This window comes from Rhinopithecus roxellana, chromosome 8, assembly GCF_007565055.1.
Source record: "Rhinopithecus roxellana isolate Shanxi Qingling chromosome 8, ASM756505v1, whole genome shotgun sequence".
Classification (NCBI taxonomy): Eukaryota; Metazoa; Chordata; class Mammalia; order Primates; family Cercopithecidae; genus Rhinopithecus; species Rhinopithecus roxellana.
The window spans coordinates 78,412,981-78,432,210 of record NC_044556.1 but is presented as its reverse complement, the minus strand read 5'-3'; the positions used below and the strand labels follow the sequence as shown (position 1 = coordinate 78,432,210).

Below are 19,230 nucleotides of genomic sequence, written 5' to 3'. Positions count from 1 at the left end.
GTATCAAAAATAAAATTTTGGCATGTAAGGACACAAACTTCAGTTATTTTCCTGATGGCATCAAAACAAGGTAACATATAAATGCCTTTTTGCTAAAAGTTTTAACTTTTAGACCTGTGCTTTCAAACTTCAGCCTTAGGTTGTTGACAATCATCCAGAGACCTTGTGAAAACACAGATTTCTGCCCAATAACCCTACTCTCTCTATATGCAGGTTTGGAGTTGGGAGGCCTGGCATAGGGTCCAAGAATCTGCATTTCTAACAAGCTCTCAGGTGAGGGTGACACTACTGATGTGTGGAACGCATTTTGAGTGGCACTGCTGTAATGCTTTCCTTTCAACCTCCAATAAGTTCATTCATATTATTGTGACATTAAAAAAATACCATTTTACGGCCGGGCATGGTGGCTCACCACCTGTAATCCTAGCACTTTGGGAGGCCGAGGCAGGCAAATCATGAGGTCGGGAGTTTAAGACCAGCCTAACCAACATGGTGAAACCCCGTCACTACTAGAAATATAAAAATTAGCCAGGTGTGGTGGTGGGCGCCTGTAATCCCAGCTACTCGGGAGGCTGAGGCAGCAGAACGGCTTGAACCTGGGAGGCGGAGGCGGAGGTTGCAGTGAGCCGAGATCGTGCCGCTGCACTCCAGCCCGGGCAACAGTGCGAGACTCTGTCTCAAAAACAAAAAACAAAAACAAAAATAAACCATTTTAAGTCTAGAAAACATAAAACTGGAGGTTACAAGGCTTGACAACAAATAGAGGAAAACTTGATATTATAATTCCACAAGACTGAAAGACTAGCAATGCCTTCACTATAGAAGGCATAAAAAGGTTATAACATTTTTAGTTTTGTTGAAATAAATTAGCTAATGCTAAAGATAACCTGACTTGTAATATGAAGGACTAGAACTTAGTGACTTCAAAGATTTTTCACCCCTTTGAAATTGTATGATCCTATTAAGTGAACATACAAAAATAAAAAATACCTAAAGAAAATACAACTACCAAATGTTGAGAAAAGATGGGTAAGAAGGAAAGCTTGAAGAGCACGTAAAAGATATTCAGACATAAATTCGCAGTACAACACTTTAGAGGATCTCCTACCTGGCTTCTATATAGCGTCCAGTAATCAGCAGTATGCCTCTAAGTGCAATAAAAGTATCCCTTCCCCAGCAGCGGAAAATACCAGAAGAAAAATGAGGTAAGCCTAACGGAAAACACAACAAAATAATATGTTAACCATAATAATACACACAAACCTATGAACTTCATTACTATAGAACAGTTCCTCTAAACCTGGGGTAAAAGACAGGTACTGCAAATCCTCTAAAACCATCTAAAATTATTTGTGTTAACTTTTGTCAAATGAGATTACATCCTCTTATCAGATTCCTAAAGGAATCTATGACCTAAATAAGATTAAGAACCACTGCTATAGAGGGATACTTATCTAAATTGAGGGGTGAACACATAGGTAAACTTTTCTTCTTTCTGAGAGAGGGTCTGGCTCTGTTGTCCAGGCTGGAGTGCAGTGGCGCAATCTTGGGTCACTGTAACCTCCACCTCCTAGGCTCAAGCCATCCTCCCACCTCAGCCTCCCAAGTCGCTGGGAGTACTGGTGGACACCACCGTGCCTGGCTAGTTTTCATACTTTTTGTAGAGAACGAGGTTTTGCCATGTTGCCTAGGCTGGTCTTGAACTCCTGAGCTCAAGTGATCTGCCCAACTTGCTCTCCCAAAGTGCTAGGATTATAGGCATAAGTCACTGTACCTGGCCAAACTTTCTTTTATAAATTAAATTTAAAGAGTAAAATTGGAGATCAAATATTTAACACATAAACACTAAATATTAATTATATATTTAAAAAGACTCTACCTTGAACTTGAGGACAATAAATAAATCAAAATATGAAATTATTAACTTAATGATACCTAATTAAGTACACTTATTGATCTATCACTTGAGTCAACATTTATTATCAAATTTCCCACTAATTTAAAACAACTTAAAAGTGTTATATTCTGTATACAATATGTACAATTTTACTTGTCACTTAAAAATTAATTTTACAGACAAAAACAAGGATTTAATGTGCCAAATAACTTGAACATTCTAGGTAACTGGAGCTTTTATACACAAGATAAAAAAGTATGATTAATGGTGCAATCTAAAATTTTACTTAAAGATTGAGTTTGGTTTCTTATAAAACACTAAGGTCAGGAGTTTGAGACCAGCCTGGCCAACATGGTGAAACCCCATCTCTACTAAAAATACAAAAAATTAGCCAGGAGTGGTAGTGGGCACCTGTAATCCCAGCTACTTGGGTGGCTGAGGCAGAAGAATTGCTTGAACCCGGGAGGTGGAGGTTGCAGTGAGCTGAGATCACACCATTGCACTCAGCCTGGGCAAAAAGAGCGAAACTCTGTCTCAAAAGAAAAAAAAAATTACGCTAAAGCACAAATATAACACATATTTTGGTTAGGGGAAACTGAGGACAAATAAAACATACACAGCATTCATTTATAACTATCTTCAAAGCACTTAACACTATTTGAAAATTATCTTGTTTGCTCCCTGTTGAATGAATGTATCTTCCCAATAGGAAATAAGACTTACGAGTAGAAATCTCATCTACCTTGTTCACCAATAAGTATGTATTCATTGAAAATTGTAACTGTATATAATACATCCCTATAAATATTTGATAACTGAAATAAAAAACCAATATTAATATGTAAATTGAAAAGTGAAAGAATTTGACTAAAAGAAAGTTTTGGCAATTCCTGAGTGTACTTCACAATTTAAGTTTCTGTTTATTGGGAATTAGATGTTAGTTTCTTCCATTAAGAAAGATAAGAATTAGATCTTTTTCCTACCTATGTTGTCTCCAAAACGATGGTACAAAATTTCCCCAAATACATTGTGCATTATTTACTTATGGTTAATATGTATGGTTTATATATGGATGATATATACATAATAATTTTGATGATAGTGATGACAGCAGCTAACATATATATAGCATTCTGTGCCATACACACTTCCTAGTATTCTGACCCATTTAATTCCTTGTACGAAATAGGAATATAGGGAGATTCAAAGGTGAGTCTCAATCAGTATATCCAAAAATATATGCAGTCTGTCTTTGTGAAAAGTCAAAACTATAAAATCTCTAGCACTGATATATGGAAATGTTTGTATTAACTTTTAGACCTCTAAGAGTACACAACTAATAGATTTCATGTCTTCTAAGTGATTTCTAATTTGTCAATTATTAGAACAGGCTACAATTTTTTTGTTTTGTTTTGTTTTTTTGAGACAGGGTCTCCTCCCACGCAGGCTGCAGTGCAGGGGTGTGATCACAGCTCACTGCAGCCTCAAACTCCTTAGCTCAAGGGATTCTCCTGTCCCAACCTCCTGAGTAGCTAGGGCTACAGGTACATACCACCATGCCTGGCTAACTTTTAATTTTTTTATGGTAAAGATGGGGTCTTGCTATGTTGTTCAGGTTGGTCTTGAACTCCCTGCCTCAAGTGATCCTCCTGCCTTAGCCTCCCAAAGTGTTGGGATTACAGGTATTAGCCACTGTTTTTAATTGTTGTTGCAATACTATAACCAAAAGAAGACATTCCCAGTCAGTTTCAAATGAATTCCAAAAAACCTATCTGCAAATCTTAGAATAGGCAAACACTCCCTTGGGAGGCTAGGAGCAAATATCACATTTTTATTTGTATTTGTTTATCAACTTAATTTTTTAGTTTTTGTTTTGTATCATACCTGATAAGTATGTCAGATGTAACAGTTTATATCAGTATATCGTTTAAAGTGTATATTTTGAAGATGTTTAACAACAGCAGTACACAATCAAAAAGGTTGAAATTACTACTTTTTGTAATAGGCTTCTAAAAAGTAGGCTTTAAAACCAAGTTATTTATATCAATGTTTCTTTTGCCCCTATGGCCAAGATCAGTTTCACGAGCATCTGCATGGATTCATGAGGGAACAACGGATACCAGGAGATCAGTCAAGTGAAAATCTAAAAACACAATTATAGAACTAAAACAGCGTTTTTTGAATGTTTCATGAACATTTTTAATGGAAAGGTAATTTTTATTTTAGTTGTTGGGTATCACTAAGTCTTTTTATCTGGTCTAAGTAGCTGCAAATTTAAGGGTAAAAGAGGGAATTACACAGATAATACTACTTCTTTCTTCCTGTAACTTGGTATTTTTCAGTTTAGTTTGGGAAGTTCTAAACTTCAGTTGCCTCAAATACTAAGTACTCTCTAGAAATATGCTTGAAATGTATTAAAAAGAAAATAAAAGCTTGTCCTTTAGCCTACTATTTTGCTTACTTGAATTTGTTACTTGATTTAGGTTTTAAATCTTCTTGGAATAAAGGATATTGATTCAAATGTTGAAAGCATTTGATTGCAATTAGACCCATGAAAAAAACTATTTAACATCTGTTTTATAATTTATAGGGACCTTTACATGATCTCTTGATAATTATGAGGTTGGGTATATTTTTTAAATTGGGGAAAAATATATAAAAGAAGATAGTAAAATAAATTTGATTTTAAAAAAACACAGAATGTCAAGAGTTGGAAAAAATAGAAACATGAAGAAAAGAATCAGCCAGCCATAAAAAACACACATAAATGCCTGGTGCATAGTTAAAATTAAACAGTATGCATGGTTACTATTTTTATGAGTGAAAATCTATGAAATGTACTAAGTGGTAAAACAAAATCTTGAGTAACATTACAAGGTTTTTAAAAATAATCATTTTCCTATAACTTTTCTTCTGTGAATACTACTGATTTACATATTTTAACCTTGTACGTAATTCCTTACCTGCAGCTAGAGAAACACAACATTGCTCCCTTTCTTTTGTGATCTCATTTAACCTATAAGGTACATCCGTTAGTGCAGGTGAAAGAATTGGCAGGGAAGGGAATTTTCCTACTCCACACAGTTGAACTGAACCCAATGAAAGGTGCTTCACAAAGGTTGAACCATTCTGAACAAAGCTGTAACAAAAGTGATGGAATTAATTACCTGTAGAAATATAACCATTTTTAGCAGCTTTATTTTACTTGGTTTCTTTCTTTCAAATGATTTTTCTATACAATCTGTAACAATGGTCATATTAGTTAAAATTTTTAAAAATCTGGTTAGATTTCAAAACTGCTTTCATTTCACCCATTATTTTAGCTGGTTTACAGTCCACAGATGGTTGTAAAACAAATGGCAGAAATGAAAGTTTGTTATTCTGAAAGTATGTCCTAATCAATTTGGTGGCTTTCACTAGTACACTTAAATTTGTGGTTCCATTTTAGGAAAATTCATCATTAAAGGAAAATTTCACTCATAATAATAGTGGAATTTTTTCCTCTGATGAAAAATTAGAAAAATTATACATGTATGTTTCAGAAATTTTATCAATTAACTCAGTAAGTCAATGAATACACAGAAACAATATAAAACAATATTCTTATCAATATATTTTATTAGCTTTTAGAACAGATTTTATAATATTCAAGCTTGTTTTTGTATGCTACACAGACTAAAGGATGTTAATAAATCTACTATCCACCTACAAGCCTTTTCAGTTCTATGACAATTCTTCATGGTTTGGTTTTTTAAGAACATATATGAAGTGACTCTGTATATAGTTTCTACACAGATATGCCCATTTATTCAAGTTTTGTTGGATGTACCTTGACATCTGCTTCCATGCTATATCCAGAAGAGTGGTATATGCACCAATTAATATAGCATCAAAGTAACATGGGATAAGGTAACGTGGGATCTGCTTCAGGTAGAAGAACATAGCCTGCAACCATCTACCAACCTGTTATAAAAATAAATTTGAAAGTTAATTTGGTATGTGTACAGGCTAGGTGTGTTTATAGAGGTAAATCTAAACATGCAACTTTAGTAATCTATAAACCCTATTTCCATTTATTAGAACTGAAAGATGATGAAGAAAGGAGGAAAATAGTTCAGGTTAGAAAACAATCTAAATATTATATATAACATGGTAATATTTATTATTATGTCCTTGATTTTTTTGGGACTATAATATAGTTCTACTTACTTCAGCAATAGCTCCTGATCGTGAAATAAGCCGGTTACTGACATAGTCAATCATCCAATCTCCAGATCTCAAATTATTACAAAAAGGATGCCCCAAGTCATTCTTTGGTCTTATTTCTGCCAATACAGACATTAAACCTGAAAATTCAGAGACATGTCATGCAGTATTATTGGTAGCATCAATTTGTTCCTATATCCTCTAGTCCCTACTCTGCTAGTGTCTATACTAGTGATTTGGGGTGAGTACGTATTAGAGGCAGACACAAGGGCTGCCCAGTCCACAACAGTGCTTAATATAGTTGAAGATAAGTGTGACAATATTGGCTTGAGCCAAGTTACAAAGGCATACTGAAGGACACTACTGTCATAAGAGATATAAAGAGCTTTTCAGGATTCTGAAAAGCTTCTGGGACTGGTCTTATTCTTTTGGATTTTAATGTTATAATATTCAAGGGTAACTGGCAAGGCTTCCCTGCCCAAAAGCATCTCAAGAAAGAAAAGTGATAAGCCTACGTTTTTTCATGTTGAAAACTAGTGGGTTCATCAATATTCAGTCTAGATTTAAGGAAATCATAGAACTGGTTTCAGAGGGAGCAAGAACACCTATGGAGATAAGAGTAAAGCATGCTTTGGAAGGAACTGTTGAAATTTAACGGGAGGTACTTAGAACTAAGTGAAGTATCAAAGTGAGGTATGTGTGTGTACATATATATATATACACACACACACACACACATATACATATATTCGTAATTCTAGTTTTCAGTTAGAAGCGTTAGCATTTCCCAGATTTTATTATTTCAATGATACTACCTTAAAAATTATATTGGCATCACTGACTTCATTTAGATTAAATTTATTTATCTATTTAGAATTGAATGAATTTTGCTTGGTATGTAGCATGTTTTGAGAAACTAAAAAATATATAAATTTAAGATAAAGTTCTTTCCCTCAAGGGATTCACAATCTTCTTTGGGGAAGAAAGCTTAAAACATAAAGATGTTGGGAAAAAAGACTATAAAATAATATTCTACATATGCCCTAGCATTTTCATGGACAGCAGATAATGCTTGGTAAATTTTGGTCTCACTGTGGAATAATGGAAGGACATAAGGCAAACAATGTTTTAGAAACAGATCTGATGACGACCAATGAAATGGAATGATTTGTAGATGAGGTAACAAGATTTGGAAAATTGGTTAGTTGGTTTTGTTTATAGGACTTAGTCCTAGAATAGAGTGAAAACTGTGGAAATAAAAAGGATATGGTGTACCCAACAGAATATGGAAAACAATCCACAAATCATAACGACTGATTGGATATTGAGGATGAAAGGTGCAGATCCAAAATGGACTCCTGGATTCCAACATGACTAGATATACCGTATCATAAGGAGGGAAATACATTTTGTTTAGGGGAAAGAAAGGTCAACAAAGTAGTTAAATCTGATTTAATCTGAGGCTCTTATTAGCAGCCTGCTGGAAATATGTGGGTTGCTGAAAATATTAATCGATCAGAGGGGAAAGGGATTGGTATAAAGCAGCAAAAAATAAACAGGTAAGGGCAATTCTATTTAGAAAAGATAAGAAGAATTATTCCATTAGAAAGATAAGGAGAATTAGCAAAGAATCAAACTTAACTATAAGAAAAAGGCTAGAAAAAGAAAACACACAAATTTGGTCTTTTTAGTGAACTAGAAGTAGTTTAACAACTCAGAGTGAAAATGAAGCAGATAATTACTTAAATCTGGTAACATATATCTATCTATCTATCTATTTATTTATTTATTTATTTATTTATTTATTTATTTATTTATTTTTGAGACGCAGTCTGGCTCTGTCGCCCAGGCTGGAGTGCGGTGGCCGGATCTCAGCTCACTGCAAGCTCCGCCTCCCAGGTTTACGCCATTCTCCTGCCTCCGCCTCCCAAGTAGCTGGGACTACAGGTGCCCGCCTCGTCGCCCGGCTAGTTTTTTGTATTCTTTTTTTTTTTTTTAATTTATTTTTTTATTATACTTTAAGTTCTAGGGTACATGTGCATAACGTGCAGGTTTGTTACATATGTATACTTGTGCCATGTTGGTGTGCTGCACCCATCAACTCGTCAGCACCCATCAATTCATCATTTATATCAGGTATAACTCCCAATGCTTTTTTTTTTATATTCTTTAGTAGAGACGGGGTTTCACCGTATTAGCCAGGATGGTCTCGATCTCCTGACCTTGTGATCCGCCCGTCTCGGCCTCCCAAAGTGCTGGGATTACAGGCTTGAGCCACCGCGCCCGGCAATATATCTTTTTAAAATTAATTAAATGAATGAATTTATTTATTTTTTGAGGCTGAAAGAGATCAAATAAAATCCACAGGCAGACAGCCCGGGCAGCGCCTTGAGCCTAGTTAAAAGTTGACCCCACAGGCAGACAGCCCGGGCGGCGCCTTGAGCCTAGTTAAAAGTTGACCCCGGACCTAGCCGATTATGTTATCTATAGATTCCAGACGTTGTATAGACAAGCATTGTGAGGGTCCCTGTCTTGTTCTTTTTCTGTTCTAATTACCAGTGCTTGCCATATATCTCTCAACTTCCTGAGCCCAGTATAAACACATCCCACCATATGTCTCCCCTCCATATGTCTCTCAACTTCCTGGGCTCATCCCACCATATGTCTCCCCACCATATATCTTTCAACTCAAAGACTACCATATATCTCAACTTTAGAAAGACACCACCTGGAAAGTCCCCGATAAGAACACAGCCGTTTGTGAGAGCGTGGGAACCAATAAAAAAACTGCTAAATGTATAAACTTAAAATGTTAACCAATTGTAATGCTGTAACCTAGAGAGTTCCCTCGTTCCTCTGCAACTTTACAAGTCCTGTTTACATTAGGCTATAAAAAGCCAGCACACGCATTGTTCGGGGCCCTCTTGTATGTTGTAGAACGGAGGGACCAAGTTCGAACTTGCATTAAAGATCCTTGCCGCTTGGCTTTGACTCTGGACTCTGGTGGTCTTCTTCGGGGAATAAACGGTCTGGGCATAACAAGGCACAGTCTTGCTCTGTCACCCACGCTGATCATAGTTCACTGTAGCCTCAAACCTCTCTTGGGCTCAAGTGATCCTCCTGCTCTGGCCTCCCAAAGCATGAGATTACAGGCGGGAGCCACCATGTCTGGCTCACATATACTTCTTTCTTACAGCACAAAACATTCTGTGTTAAAAATGAGACTATTTTAGAAAAAAAAATCGTAAGTCCAAAAAGTCTCAAAAAAGTTTATTGAGAACTGCTAATGTGCTTGGTTTTGTAGGAAATACAAAAGCTAAAAAACAAGAAGCATAAAAAAGATAAAACTTAATTCTTCTTTCTCAAGGTATGCAGCCTACTTACTTAGTGTGGTTTTAAGGCTAGAAATTTCCAATTACTTAGTATGAACTAGGTGTCATCTAGTGAGCTGTTCACATGTATTAATTCATTAATCCTAACCATAATCCCTGTGATAGGTACCATTCTGCAGATGAGAAAACAGCCATAGAGCATTTACTTCAGGTTATAAAGCTAGTCAATGTAACCCAGGAAATCTGGTTTTAAAGCCTGTTTCTTAATCACAATGATAAAGATTCACAAAAATCATTATACTAATTACCAAAAAAAGGCAATATATTTCAAGGGCCCAGTAAGAGGTACAGAAAATAAATGCAATGGGTGTCTGGAGGACAAAGAAATTACTGTAAAAAGCAATAGCTAAAGAAGCTTTTATGAAAGATGCAAGAATTAAATTAGTCTTTAAAGATGGGTTAGATGGACAAAGAAATAAAGAGCTGAACAAAAGGCATAAGTGGAAAACTATATGAATCAGGAATACAGGTGTGATAAAGCAAATTTCTTAAACATCTAAGGAAATATTACCAACTAGATGAATTAAACTGATAAATATTTAGTTCCTTTAACTCATCTTACAACTACTCTATGTTTTACTGTAAGTTCTCTTTACAAGATAAATATGCAATAAAATATATTTCCAATTAGATTTAAAAAAAAGGTGAATGGATTATATTTACAACCTAATCTCACTTGGGGCCCAAACAAGCATATTCTGTTTCTTCTTATATAATAAACCAGGTCAAGAAACATTAATGAAGGTCCAAGTATACATAAAGAGATACACAGACCTTAAGGAAAGAGATAGAACTAGTAATTCTAGGGAAAATTTACTGGGTAATTACTTTGTGTTACATCCTGTTTTCAGTGTTTTACGTGAATGATCTCATTAATCCTCACAAAAACCTTCTAAATTAGATAATATTATTCAAATTTTATAGAGGCAGAAATTGGTGCACAGAGAGGGTATATTACTTGCCAAAGGTCAATCAATGAGTAGAAGCAGAGCCATAATTGCAACCCAAGCAGGCATACTCTTGAGCCTACATACTCTATTGCATGTAAAGAAGACACCAGATGACCCTAAAAGAAGAACACAAGGCTCAGCTGTCCTTCTATTTGCTTACCTTGAAGACCTGCATATTTAAGGGCTGACCAGTTTGGTATGTCATAGCACCCTCCACCATCTTCCTTTTCTTCCGATTCACATCGGTAAAGGATCTGATTTAACTCAGCCAAAGTTAATTTGGAGGCAATACTAAGAATTGGAAAATAAAGATAACCATATATTGAAGTTTCGCTTGTTGTCAATAGAAACAAAAGAAGATAATCTGAATTATAATCATAAAATGTCTTAGCAGTATATGTTTTAGGAACTCAGCATTCAAATAAACATTACACTCATACATTGTAAGTAATTATTAAAGGACAAATTATGCAAAAGATTCAATTAGAAGCAACAATACTCCCAAACCAAGGAAATAATCAAGTACCAAATTGTATTGATTAGAAGTATGCTGGGAAAATATTTTGGCTTCTATATCCTTGATCTTATAAATTTGTTTTTTTAGCCTTTCTAGTTTGGACTTAGTGTTTTCCTTCTTTCCTTTATTTATTTATGTGTTCTCATCTGATTTCCCTCCTTTATATTTCCCTAAGTGACACATCAAGAACTTTTTATGCTAGTTATTGTATACTAAGAACACTTATCAGAGGATCACTAAAGGAATAATAAAAAGTCAGTTAACTGCCTAGGAAATCACGTCCTCTCTGCCTTTATACTTCTCTCCACATCCCTTCTCTTCTCTTTTCTAAGGCTGCACTGCCTCTCAGCTTGTTTATTCAAGAAACCAGGATTTTCTCAGATTAAGATGCCTCCTGGTAACTGTCAGAGGGAAGACTGACTATCATGGCCTTGATTTCCCTTTGTTTGGTCAGCAGTAAGACTGTATAACTGACCACACCTGAATACAGCTGAAACTGTATTTTCCTGTGCTTCTATAATAGATACTCAGGTAATTTCATTTTACGTGACTGCCATTTTATGTGAACACATATCCTCTTGAATGTATATTCTTCTTTCTCTTTTAGTTCTGGCTCAATTTAGAAAATCATTGTCATCTGTGCTTTGTTCTCTCTATCTCAGCTTTCCTCCTCAGAGCTAGTTTGTGAGTCAAGCCTGAGTCAAATCATTCAGAAGCCTCAGTATCAACTCCATTCTAGGGCAATATTTTTCAACACATAGCCAGTGGACTCCTTGCCTAAAAACTACTTGGGGATCTTATAAAACTGCAAATTTCTTGGCCTTGCTCCAAAATAATCTGAGCAGGTCTGAGGAGGAACATGCATTTTACAAGCAGTTCATCCAACACAAAGCTGCTTCATCACAGATTTTTTGGTTAAGAATGCAACTAGTTTATTAAGAATAGTTTGAATTAAGAGTTAATATCCTTAACAATAAAAAGTCTTACAAAACAACAACAAAAGCTGAACACAATAGCAAAATGGAGTAATACATAAAACTACGCTTCAACAAATAAATACAAATGGCCAATGAACAAAATAATTTAGCTTAACTAATATTTAAATTATATGAGATGTTATTTTTAACTATTTTATATTTACCAGTTTGATTAGTAACAGCTAACACTTATCAATCACTATGTGTCAAAAACTATTGTGTTTTACTCAAGTAATCCTCACAACTCTGTAAGAAAGGTGCTATAATTATGTCTATTATAAATTCTCAAAGGTCTCTTTTTCTAGAGACAGGGTCTTGCTCTGTTGCCCAGGCTGGAGAGCAGTGGCACAATCATGGCTCATTGCAGCCTAGACCTCCTGGGCTCAACTGATGCTGATGCTCCTACCTCAGCTTCCTGAGCAGCTGTGACCACAGGTGTATGCCACAACTCCCAGCTAATTTTTTAAAAACGTTTTTTAGAGATAGGGTTTCACTATGTTGCCTAGGCTGGTCTTGAACTCTTGGGCTCAAGCAATCCTCCCACCTTGGCCTACCAAAGTACTGAGATGATAGGAGTGAGCCACTGCACTCAGCCAAGTCTTACTTCTTATAGGTAATAAGAGTCTGCAATGGAATTCAAACCCAGTCAGTCTGGTTCTATATTCCGTGCCCTTAAACACTATATTATATTGTGGTATAATATATTGGTATTGGTAATGATGGAAACTCTTGGATAGAGCTGAAGTATTAATTAATATAATCTTTCTGGAGGGAATTTGGCAGTATGTATTACAAGCCTCAAATATATGGATATAGTCTAACCTAATGGTCCCTAACCTTTTTGGCGCCAGGGACTGGTTTCACAGAAGATACTTTTTCATGGACTGGGGGTGAGGCGGTGTGGTTTTGGAATGATTCAAGTGCATTACATTTATTGTGTACTTTATTTCTACTATTATTACATTATAATATATAGTGAAATAATTATACAACTCACCATAATGTGAAATCAGTGGGACCCCTAAGCTTGTTTTCCTACAACTAGACAGTGCCATATGGGGGTGATGGGAAACAGTGACAGATCATCAGGCATTAGATTCTCATAGGCAGCATGCAATCTAAATCCCTTGCATGGACAATTCACAATAGGGTTCACGCCCCTATGAGAATCTAATGCAGTCACTGATCTGACAGGAGGCAGAGTTCAGGTGGTAATGCGAGTGATGGGGCGCAGCTGTAAATACAGATAAAGCTCACCTGCCACTCACCTCCTGCTGTGCGGCCTGGTTCCTAACAGGCCATGGACCAGTACAGGTCTGTGGCCCAGAGGTTGGGGACCCCTCGTCTAACCCAAAAATTCCATTTCTGAAAATTTATACTAGTACTAATGATGGCAAACTATGAGCATTTACTATGTGCCAGGCATTGTGTTAAGTGCTTTATATGTGTTATCCTATTTAATTCTTACAAAATTTTCCAGATGGGAGACTGAGATAATGAAAGTTCTAAACAAATTATCCAAGATCATACTGACAGTAATGAAGCTAAAGTTTAACCCAGGTCTAAACCTCAAAACCGATATTCTTCTGTAGTATGCAGTGACATCTAGAAAGGGAATAACTAAGGACGAATGTACAAAGACATAATAACAGGGAATAATTAGAAGCAATCTAGATGTCCAAAAATGGAAACTGTTTAAATACATTACAGTAAAGCCATAAAGTAGAATCATATGTTGACATTTTTTAAAAATGATGTGGTAAAGGGTATGAGGTATGCAACTTAATCTCAAATACTTCGGATAAATTGTGTTTGTGTGTGTACAGAGAGATGCATGTGTGTGTGTACGTATTCATGTAGGCATGTGTGTATCTATATCTATAGAGAGAATACACATGCAGGTACACACACAAATTATGAAGCAATACAGTAAAATGTTAATAACAGGTGATGCTGACACTGCTGGTCCTTGGACCGTACTTTGAGTAGCAAGGATATAGGAGGACCCTTAAAACTGCTTAATTCAGTCTAGTGGTAACTTACTTAAATTAAAGTGGCAAATCTCTATCAAACAAGGCATACTTACGAAGCAAAGGGAATTTTTAATATAGGATCTGAATTGTCAACAGCTAGGCTCCCAGATTTAAAGTGAGGACTGAATTGGGTCAGATGATTTCGAAGAATTCCAACAGCGACTTGTGCGTGTGGATCAAGACTAACTCTGAAAAAGTTAATTAAAAAGTGGTTAATTTTTAGGAGTAATTTATTCAAATTTAACAGGATATGCAAACTATTTTAAATATAAGTCAACAGTTTGAGCTCAGTTAACATACCTGAATATAATAACACTTCCTGGAGACAAGTTTTCAAATTCTATTTCTTGAATATATTCATTGGGCCCTTTTGTGGCAACTCCAGCTTGTTTAACAATTTTACTTTCATTAAGCTTGAAAAAAAATACATTAAAAAAATCCATTCAACAAACAGTTCTAATGTTCTTAAAATGCTAAACATAGTAGAGAGATGAGAGTCCTAAATACCTGAATATGTTCTCTAATTTCTACTGTGATATCTGGTATTCCATTGATTGAATTCTCATCCTTCCTATAAGGTTTCGTATTTCTCTCAATAGTTCTAGCTTCAAGAACTACTTCTTCAATTTTGCCTAGGAAGATATAAAAACATTTTAACAAAATTTCTTATGGAATCATCGAAATTAGGAAGGCAAAAGTGGTTTCAAATCATTTAACTTAAAGTTGAAAAGAAAATATCAGTTAATTTTTTTTAGAAGTCTGAAAGTAGATGATTCTACCCAAGGTGCATCTTACATTTAAAAAAAAAAAAAAATTACGACTTAGTTAACAAAGCTTTTTTTGAAGTAGAAATGTATCAAAATAATAGTTTAGCTCTGGCAAACAACTACCCTATTTTGAGCAGAAAAAAGCAAATCACTTGAAAGGCTTACATTTTTTTAAAAATTGGAATATTTCAGATTAAAAAAAATTAAAAACCCAGGTTCCACTTCCTCACTTAAAGAAAAATTTACAAATACAAGTAAAGCATCCGTGTACCCATTCTTCACTTTCAGAGGTAACCTCAAATCAGTTTGGTGCTCACTATTCCTGGCATTTTCACTACACATGCCTGCTTCCTTAAACAACATATATTATTTTCCCTATTTCCAAGTTTTATTAAAATGAATTCAAGTTACATATATTTGCAACTTGCTTTTTACTGGTCAACAATGTATTTTTTAGATTCATTCACACTGCTACATCAGCTCTAGCACATTTACTTCAAATGTCAAATAATATTCTACCGTATGAATATACCAAAATACATCTGTTCTATTACGGTTGTCTCTAATTTTTCTCTATTATAAACAATGTTGCAATAAATATTCTTGTGCATATCTTCAAATGGAAATGTATGAAAATTTCCCAGATATATACCTAGGGATAGAACCGCAGGGTCAATGGATTATATAAAATTACAACCTTACTTTAAATAATTTAAGCTTTAAGTCATTAATCTGGCAACAGGTAACAGAACCTTTTGATCTAGAAATTCTACCTCTCTAAATACACACTAAGAAAATTGTTTAAAAGAAAAAACAATTATCCTTAGTGTATATTTAAAACTTCATAACACTACTAAACATACTAAAGAATATTAAAAAGGGCATAATAACAACGTATGAAACATTTAACAAAATAATAATCACAATTTTGTGGACTGACAAGAGGAAATATTTTAGGAATGATCTGTGACCAAAACAAAACCAGAGATAATATTGTACATTGTGACTGTTGTCCTATAAAACTAAATATGTACATTAGCAAAGATCAGATAAGGATAGTGAATATAAATTTGTGAACAATTAAAGAAACTTTCAGGTATTCAGGTTGATAATTTTTAAAAACAGGAACTATGCATACTCAGCAACAAGCAACCAATATAGAATATGATGATTTTTATGGGAATTTTCATTTGGTCAATCAATCAACAACTTTTGACAGCTCCTGCATGAACAGGAGCACGTTATGCTATACCACATATAATAGTAAGACAATAAAATACACATATCCAGAAAAAAATCAAGTAACATTAAGGACATATCTCAGGGATGTATTTTATAATTTTTGACTCTTTATGCCAAAGGAGTACTTAGAGACTATAATTGCCGTATGTTCAGAAGAAAGAGAGATCACTGAACAAAGAAGGTGCAACTTTAGACCTTGAAAGATCCAGACAATTCACACAGTATTTGGGAAGAAGTAAAAATACCTATTTGGCTGAAATAGTGGACTGACATAGGGCTAGGATTGTAGATAAGGATGGATTATGAAAAGCCTTAAACATAAGGTTATATTATTTTCCATTTTAGTTTGTATATTTGTATGTATGTTTGTGCATATACACAAAGACATATATTTATACACATATATACATATACACTAACACAAATATATATATTGCTCTGCTAAAAGAGAAATAAATGTTCATTTTATACAAATTAGGAAATAAAATATAAACAAAAATATTTCACAACTCAAAAAATGTTAATATTTGAAAGTATTTCTGTCTAGGTTTTGTTCCACCCAGTAAAAATATAAGTTGCCAAAAATTTCTTTTTTTTTTTTTTTGAGACAGGGTCTCACTATATCACCCAGGCTAGAGTGCAGTGGTGGGATCTGGACTCACTGCAACCACTGCCTCCTGGGCTCAAGCAATCCTCCCACCTCAGCCTCAGGAGTAGCTGAGACTACCGGCATTTGCCACCATGTCCACCTAATTTTTTGTACTTTTTTTGATAGAGACAGAGTTTTACCATAATGCTGAGGCTGGTCTTGAACTTCTGAACTCAAGTGATCTGCCTGCCTCAGCTTCCTGAAGTGTTGGGATTACAGGTGTGAGCCATCATGCCTGGCCAAGTTACCAAAAAGTTTAAATTCTTTTTTTCAATTACATCCACAGTAGCACTGTGTTATAATATATATGATATATACATGATCTATAACCATAACATTACAGTATAATTTAATATAATGATATAATACAAATACAATAACAATTTTCAGATTGCATTACCAGGGATGCACATTTGAGGCACTTCCTTGCTGTAAAATGAAGTCTTGGGATTCCTGAAAGCAGTTCTAGATACAGCCACAACAGACTGATGGATGCTAGGTGAGTGTCTTGTTACTGCCACTATGTCTTCATCAACTTGATCCACGTACACCTGAGAAGCAGAAAGAGCAACTAGATTAGCTCTCAAACTGGAAAGACTTACTCTGAAATTGAACCTGAAGAAACAAATTTAATAATTTCTTGCCTGAATAAAACCCTTGGCTCCAAGTTCCTGATGAAGCTTATTGATAGCACACCTGGCTGCAATAATGCCGCTTTGGAAATTAACTTCACCTGTATTTGAAGGCAATGCTTCAGGATTCCACCTAGTGTAAAACCGTTCCTCAGAAACCACTGAAATCTAGACAAAGGTAAAATTCAGTATGGATACATTTTAATTATAATGAATTTTTTTGATAAAAATGCCCAAAGTTATTGGCCATGTAGGTTTTAAAAAACAACATATAAACAAACCTGATGAGGCACTAATTCATCATAGCCTCTTGTACTTCCACTAGCACAACACGCCATAGAAACAATTGTAGTACTCGGAAGAGCATCATATGCTGATCTATGCTAGAAGACAACAACAAGCAAGTTTGCTTTCTTTCAAATGCAAAGTGCCATTCTACAGCATAATGAAGTAAAAGGATAATTACATAAATAAATTCATAAGGTAAATTAATTTGCTTTTAAACAAGCAAAACATTCTGAAAATTATGTATTATAAATCAGTTATAAATCTAAGACACTAATTTGAAGTATATGGAAATGATTGTGACCAAGTGTCAGAGAGTTAAGTATCAAAGCATTTAGCAAAATAAGTACATGAAAAAGATTAGGTGCTTACCACAATAGGACACTCATTATCATGGGTAATATCCATAAACAGAGCATGTGCAATAGCTGGCATTAAAGGCCTCAAACAGGGCTGAACAAAGGATCCAACAGGTTCTCCTCCATATCGGTAAACTAATCTGCCCTCTTCATGACTATTATATGCGCTCATTGCCTCTGCAGAGCATTACAGAATATTTTAACAATCTTCATTATTTATGTCCAGAAAGAGGTTAGATTTCTTATCATAAATGACTTTCAAAATAAAGACCACATCAATATTATAAAAAAAAAAAAAAAACTGCTTTAAGGATTTAAACAAATGTCTACCAGTTTAAGTGACAAAAAAGTTTTCCCCACAACTTAACTGGAGAAATGGCTCATGTAAGGAAAAGGGAACATATGTTGTTTACTGGGATGTAAGCTACACAAAATTCAGTGTAAAACATCTAAACTTTACATCATATCTCCCAGTAGAAGATGAAAAACAGGTTTACATATTTTCAGCAACAAAAAATGGTTTTGTTAGTGAGTCTTCAGTTCATCCTACGGGTCTTTCAATTTGAAATGAGGTATCTTACCCCAAAGCAGAAACTTATACTGATAAAAATAGAATGAGTCATATTAGAATATGTCATACAAACTATTTAAAAGAACATTAACTGTGTTATAAAATTATTAAGCATTGCATATGAAGCTATTAAATCCTTTAATCTACTTAAACAAAAGCTAAAGTTTTAGATGGGAAATACACTCCAACAAGCCTACCTCTTATTAAGGAACTAATGCCCAGTCTAGTAACAAAGACATTGTCCAGATCTTCACTTCCTGTGAACAGTTCAGCTACTACATATAAATTGGGTTGCAAATTCCTAGCAGCATCCAACATGTACTGTAAAAAGCACAGCGACAAATGTAACAAATAAATGTAACAAAGAGAAAAGCAAGACAGGAGGAAGGAAGGAGACAAAAGGAGGCATGGATTTGACATAGAAAAATATGCAGCAAGATAAAATGGAAATTCAAGAAGAATAAATAAAATTTCATTGTACATATGTAAGAAAATATCAAGCATACCAAAACACATAGAAACAAGAGAATTTATAAAGAGAAGAAAACAGTTAAAAAGGAAGATTAGATTTTGCAAAGATATTGAGACATGAGAGAGAAAAAGAAGAAGAAAAATGTTAGTTTCATATTACTAAATATAAATCATAACACTACAATTCTGTTAGGCTTTCTCCCTGTTTGCTTATTTAATTAATTAATTAATTTATTTTTGAGACTGAGTTTTTTTCTTGTTGCCCAGGCTGGAGTGTAATGG

General features: G+C 34.7%; 1 protein-coding gene across 4 annotated transcripts in view; it reads right to left on the bottom strand.

Moving 5' to 3' along the window:
- AGL (amylo-alpha-1, 6-glucosidase, 4-alpha-glucanotransferase) overlaps nt 1–19,230 on the bottom strand; it is a 69,952-nt gene that overhangs the window by 25,644 nt on the left and 25,078 nt on the right. For all 4 annotated transcript variants that reach the window (XM_010377219.2, XM_010377221.2, XM_010377220.2 and 1 more), the window contains 13 exons: nt 18,675–18,798; nt 17,920–18,083; nt 17,544–17,645; nt 17,275–17,430; nt 17,031–17,181; nt 14,480–14,604; nt 14,273–14,385; nt 14,026–14,160; nt 10,606–10,736; nt 6,107–6,243; nt 5,727–5,860; nt 4,861–5,036; nt 1,109–1,211 (listed from right to left, as the gene is read on the bottom strand). In XM_010377219.2, the coding sequence (XP_010375521.2) occupies nt 1,109–1,211; nt 4,861–5,036; nt 5,727–5,860; nt 6,107–6,243; nt 10,606–10,736; nt 14,026–14,160; nt 14,273–14,385; nt 14,480–14,604; nt 17,031–17,181; nt 17,275–17,430; nt 17,544–17,645; nt 17,920–18,083; nt 18,675–18,798 (1,751 nt within the window). The remainder of the gene's footprint in view (nt 1–1,108; nt 1,212–4,860; nt 5,037–5,726; nt 5,861–6,106; nt 6,244–10,605; nt 10,737–14,025; nt 14,161–14,272; nt 14,386–14,479; nt 14,605–17,030; nt 17,182–17,274; nt 17,431–17,543; nt 17,646–17,919; nt 18,084–18,674; nt 18,799–19,230) is intronic.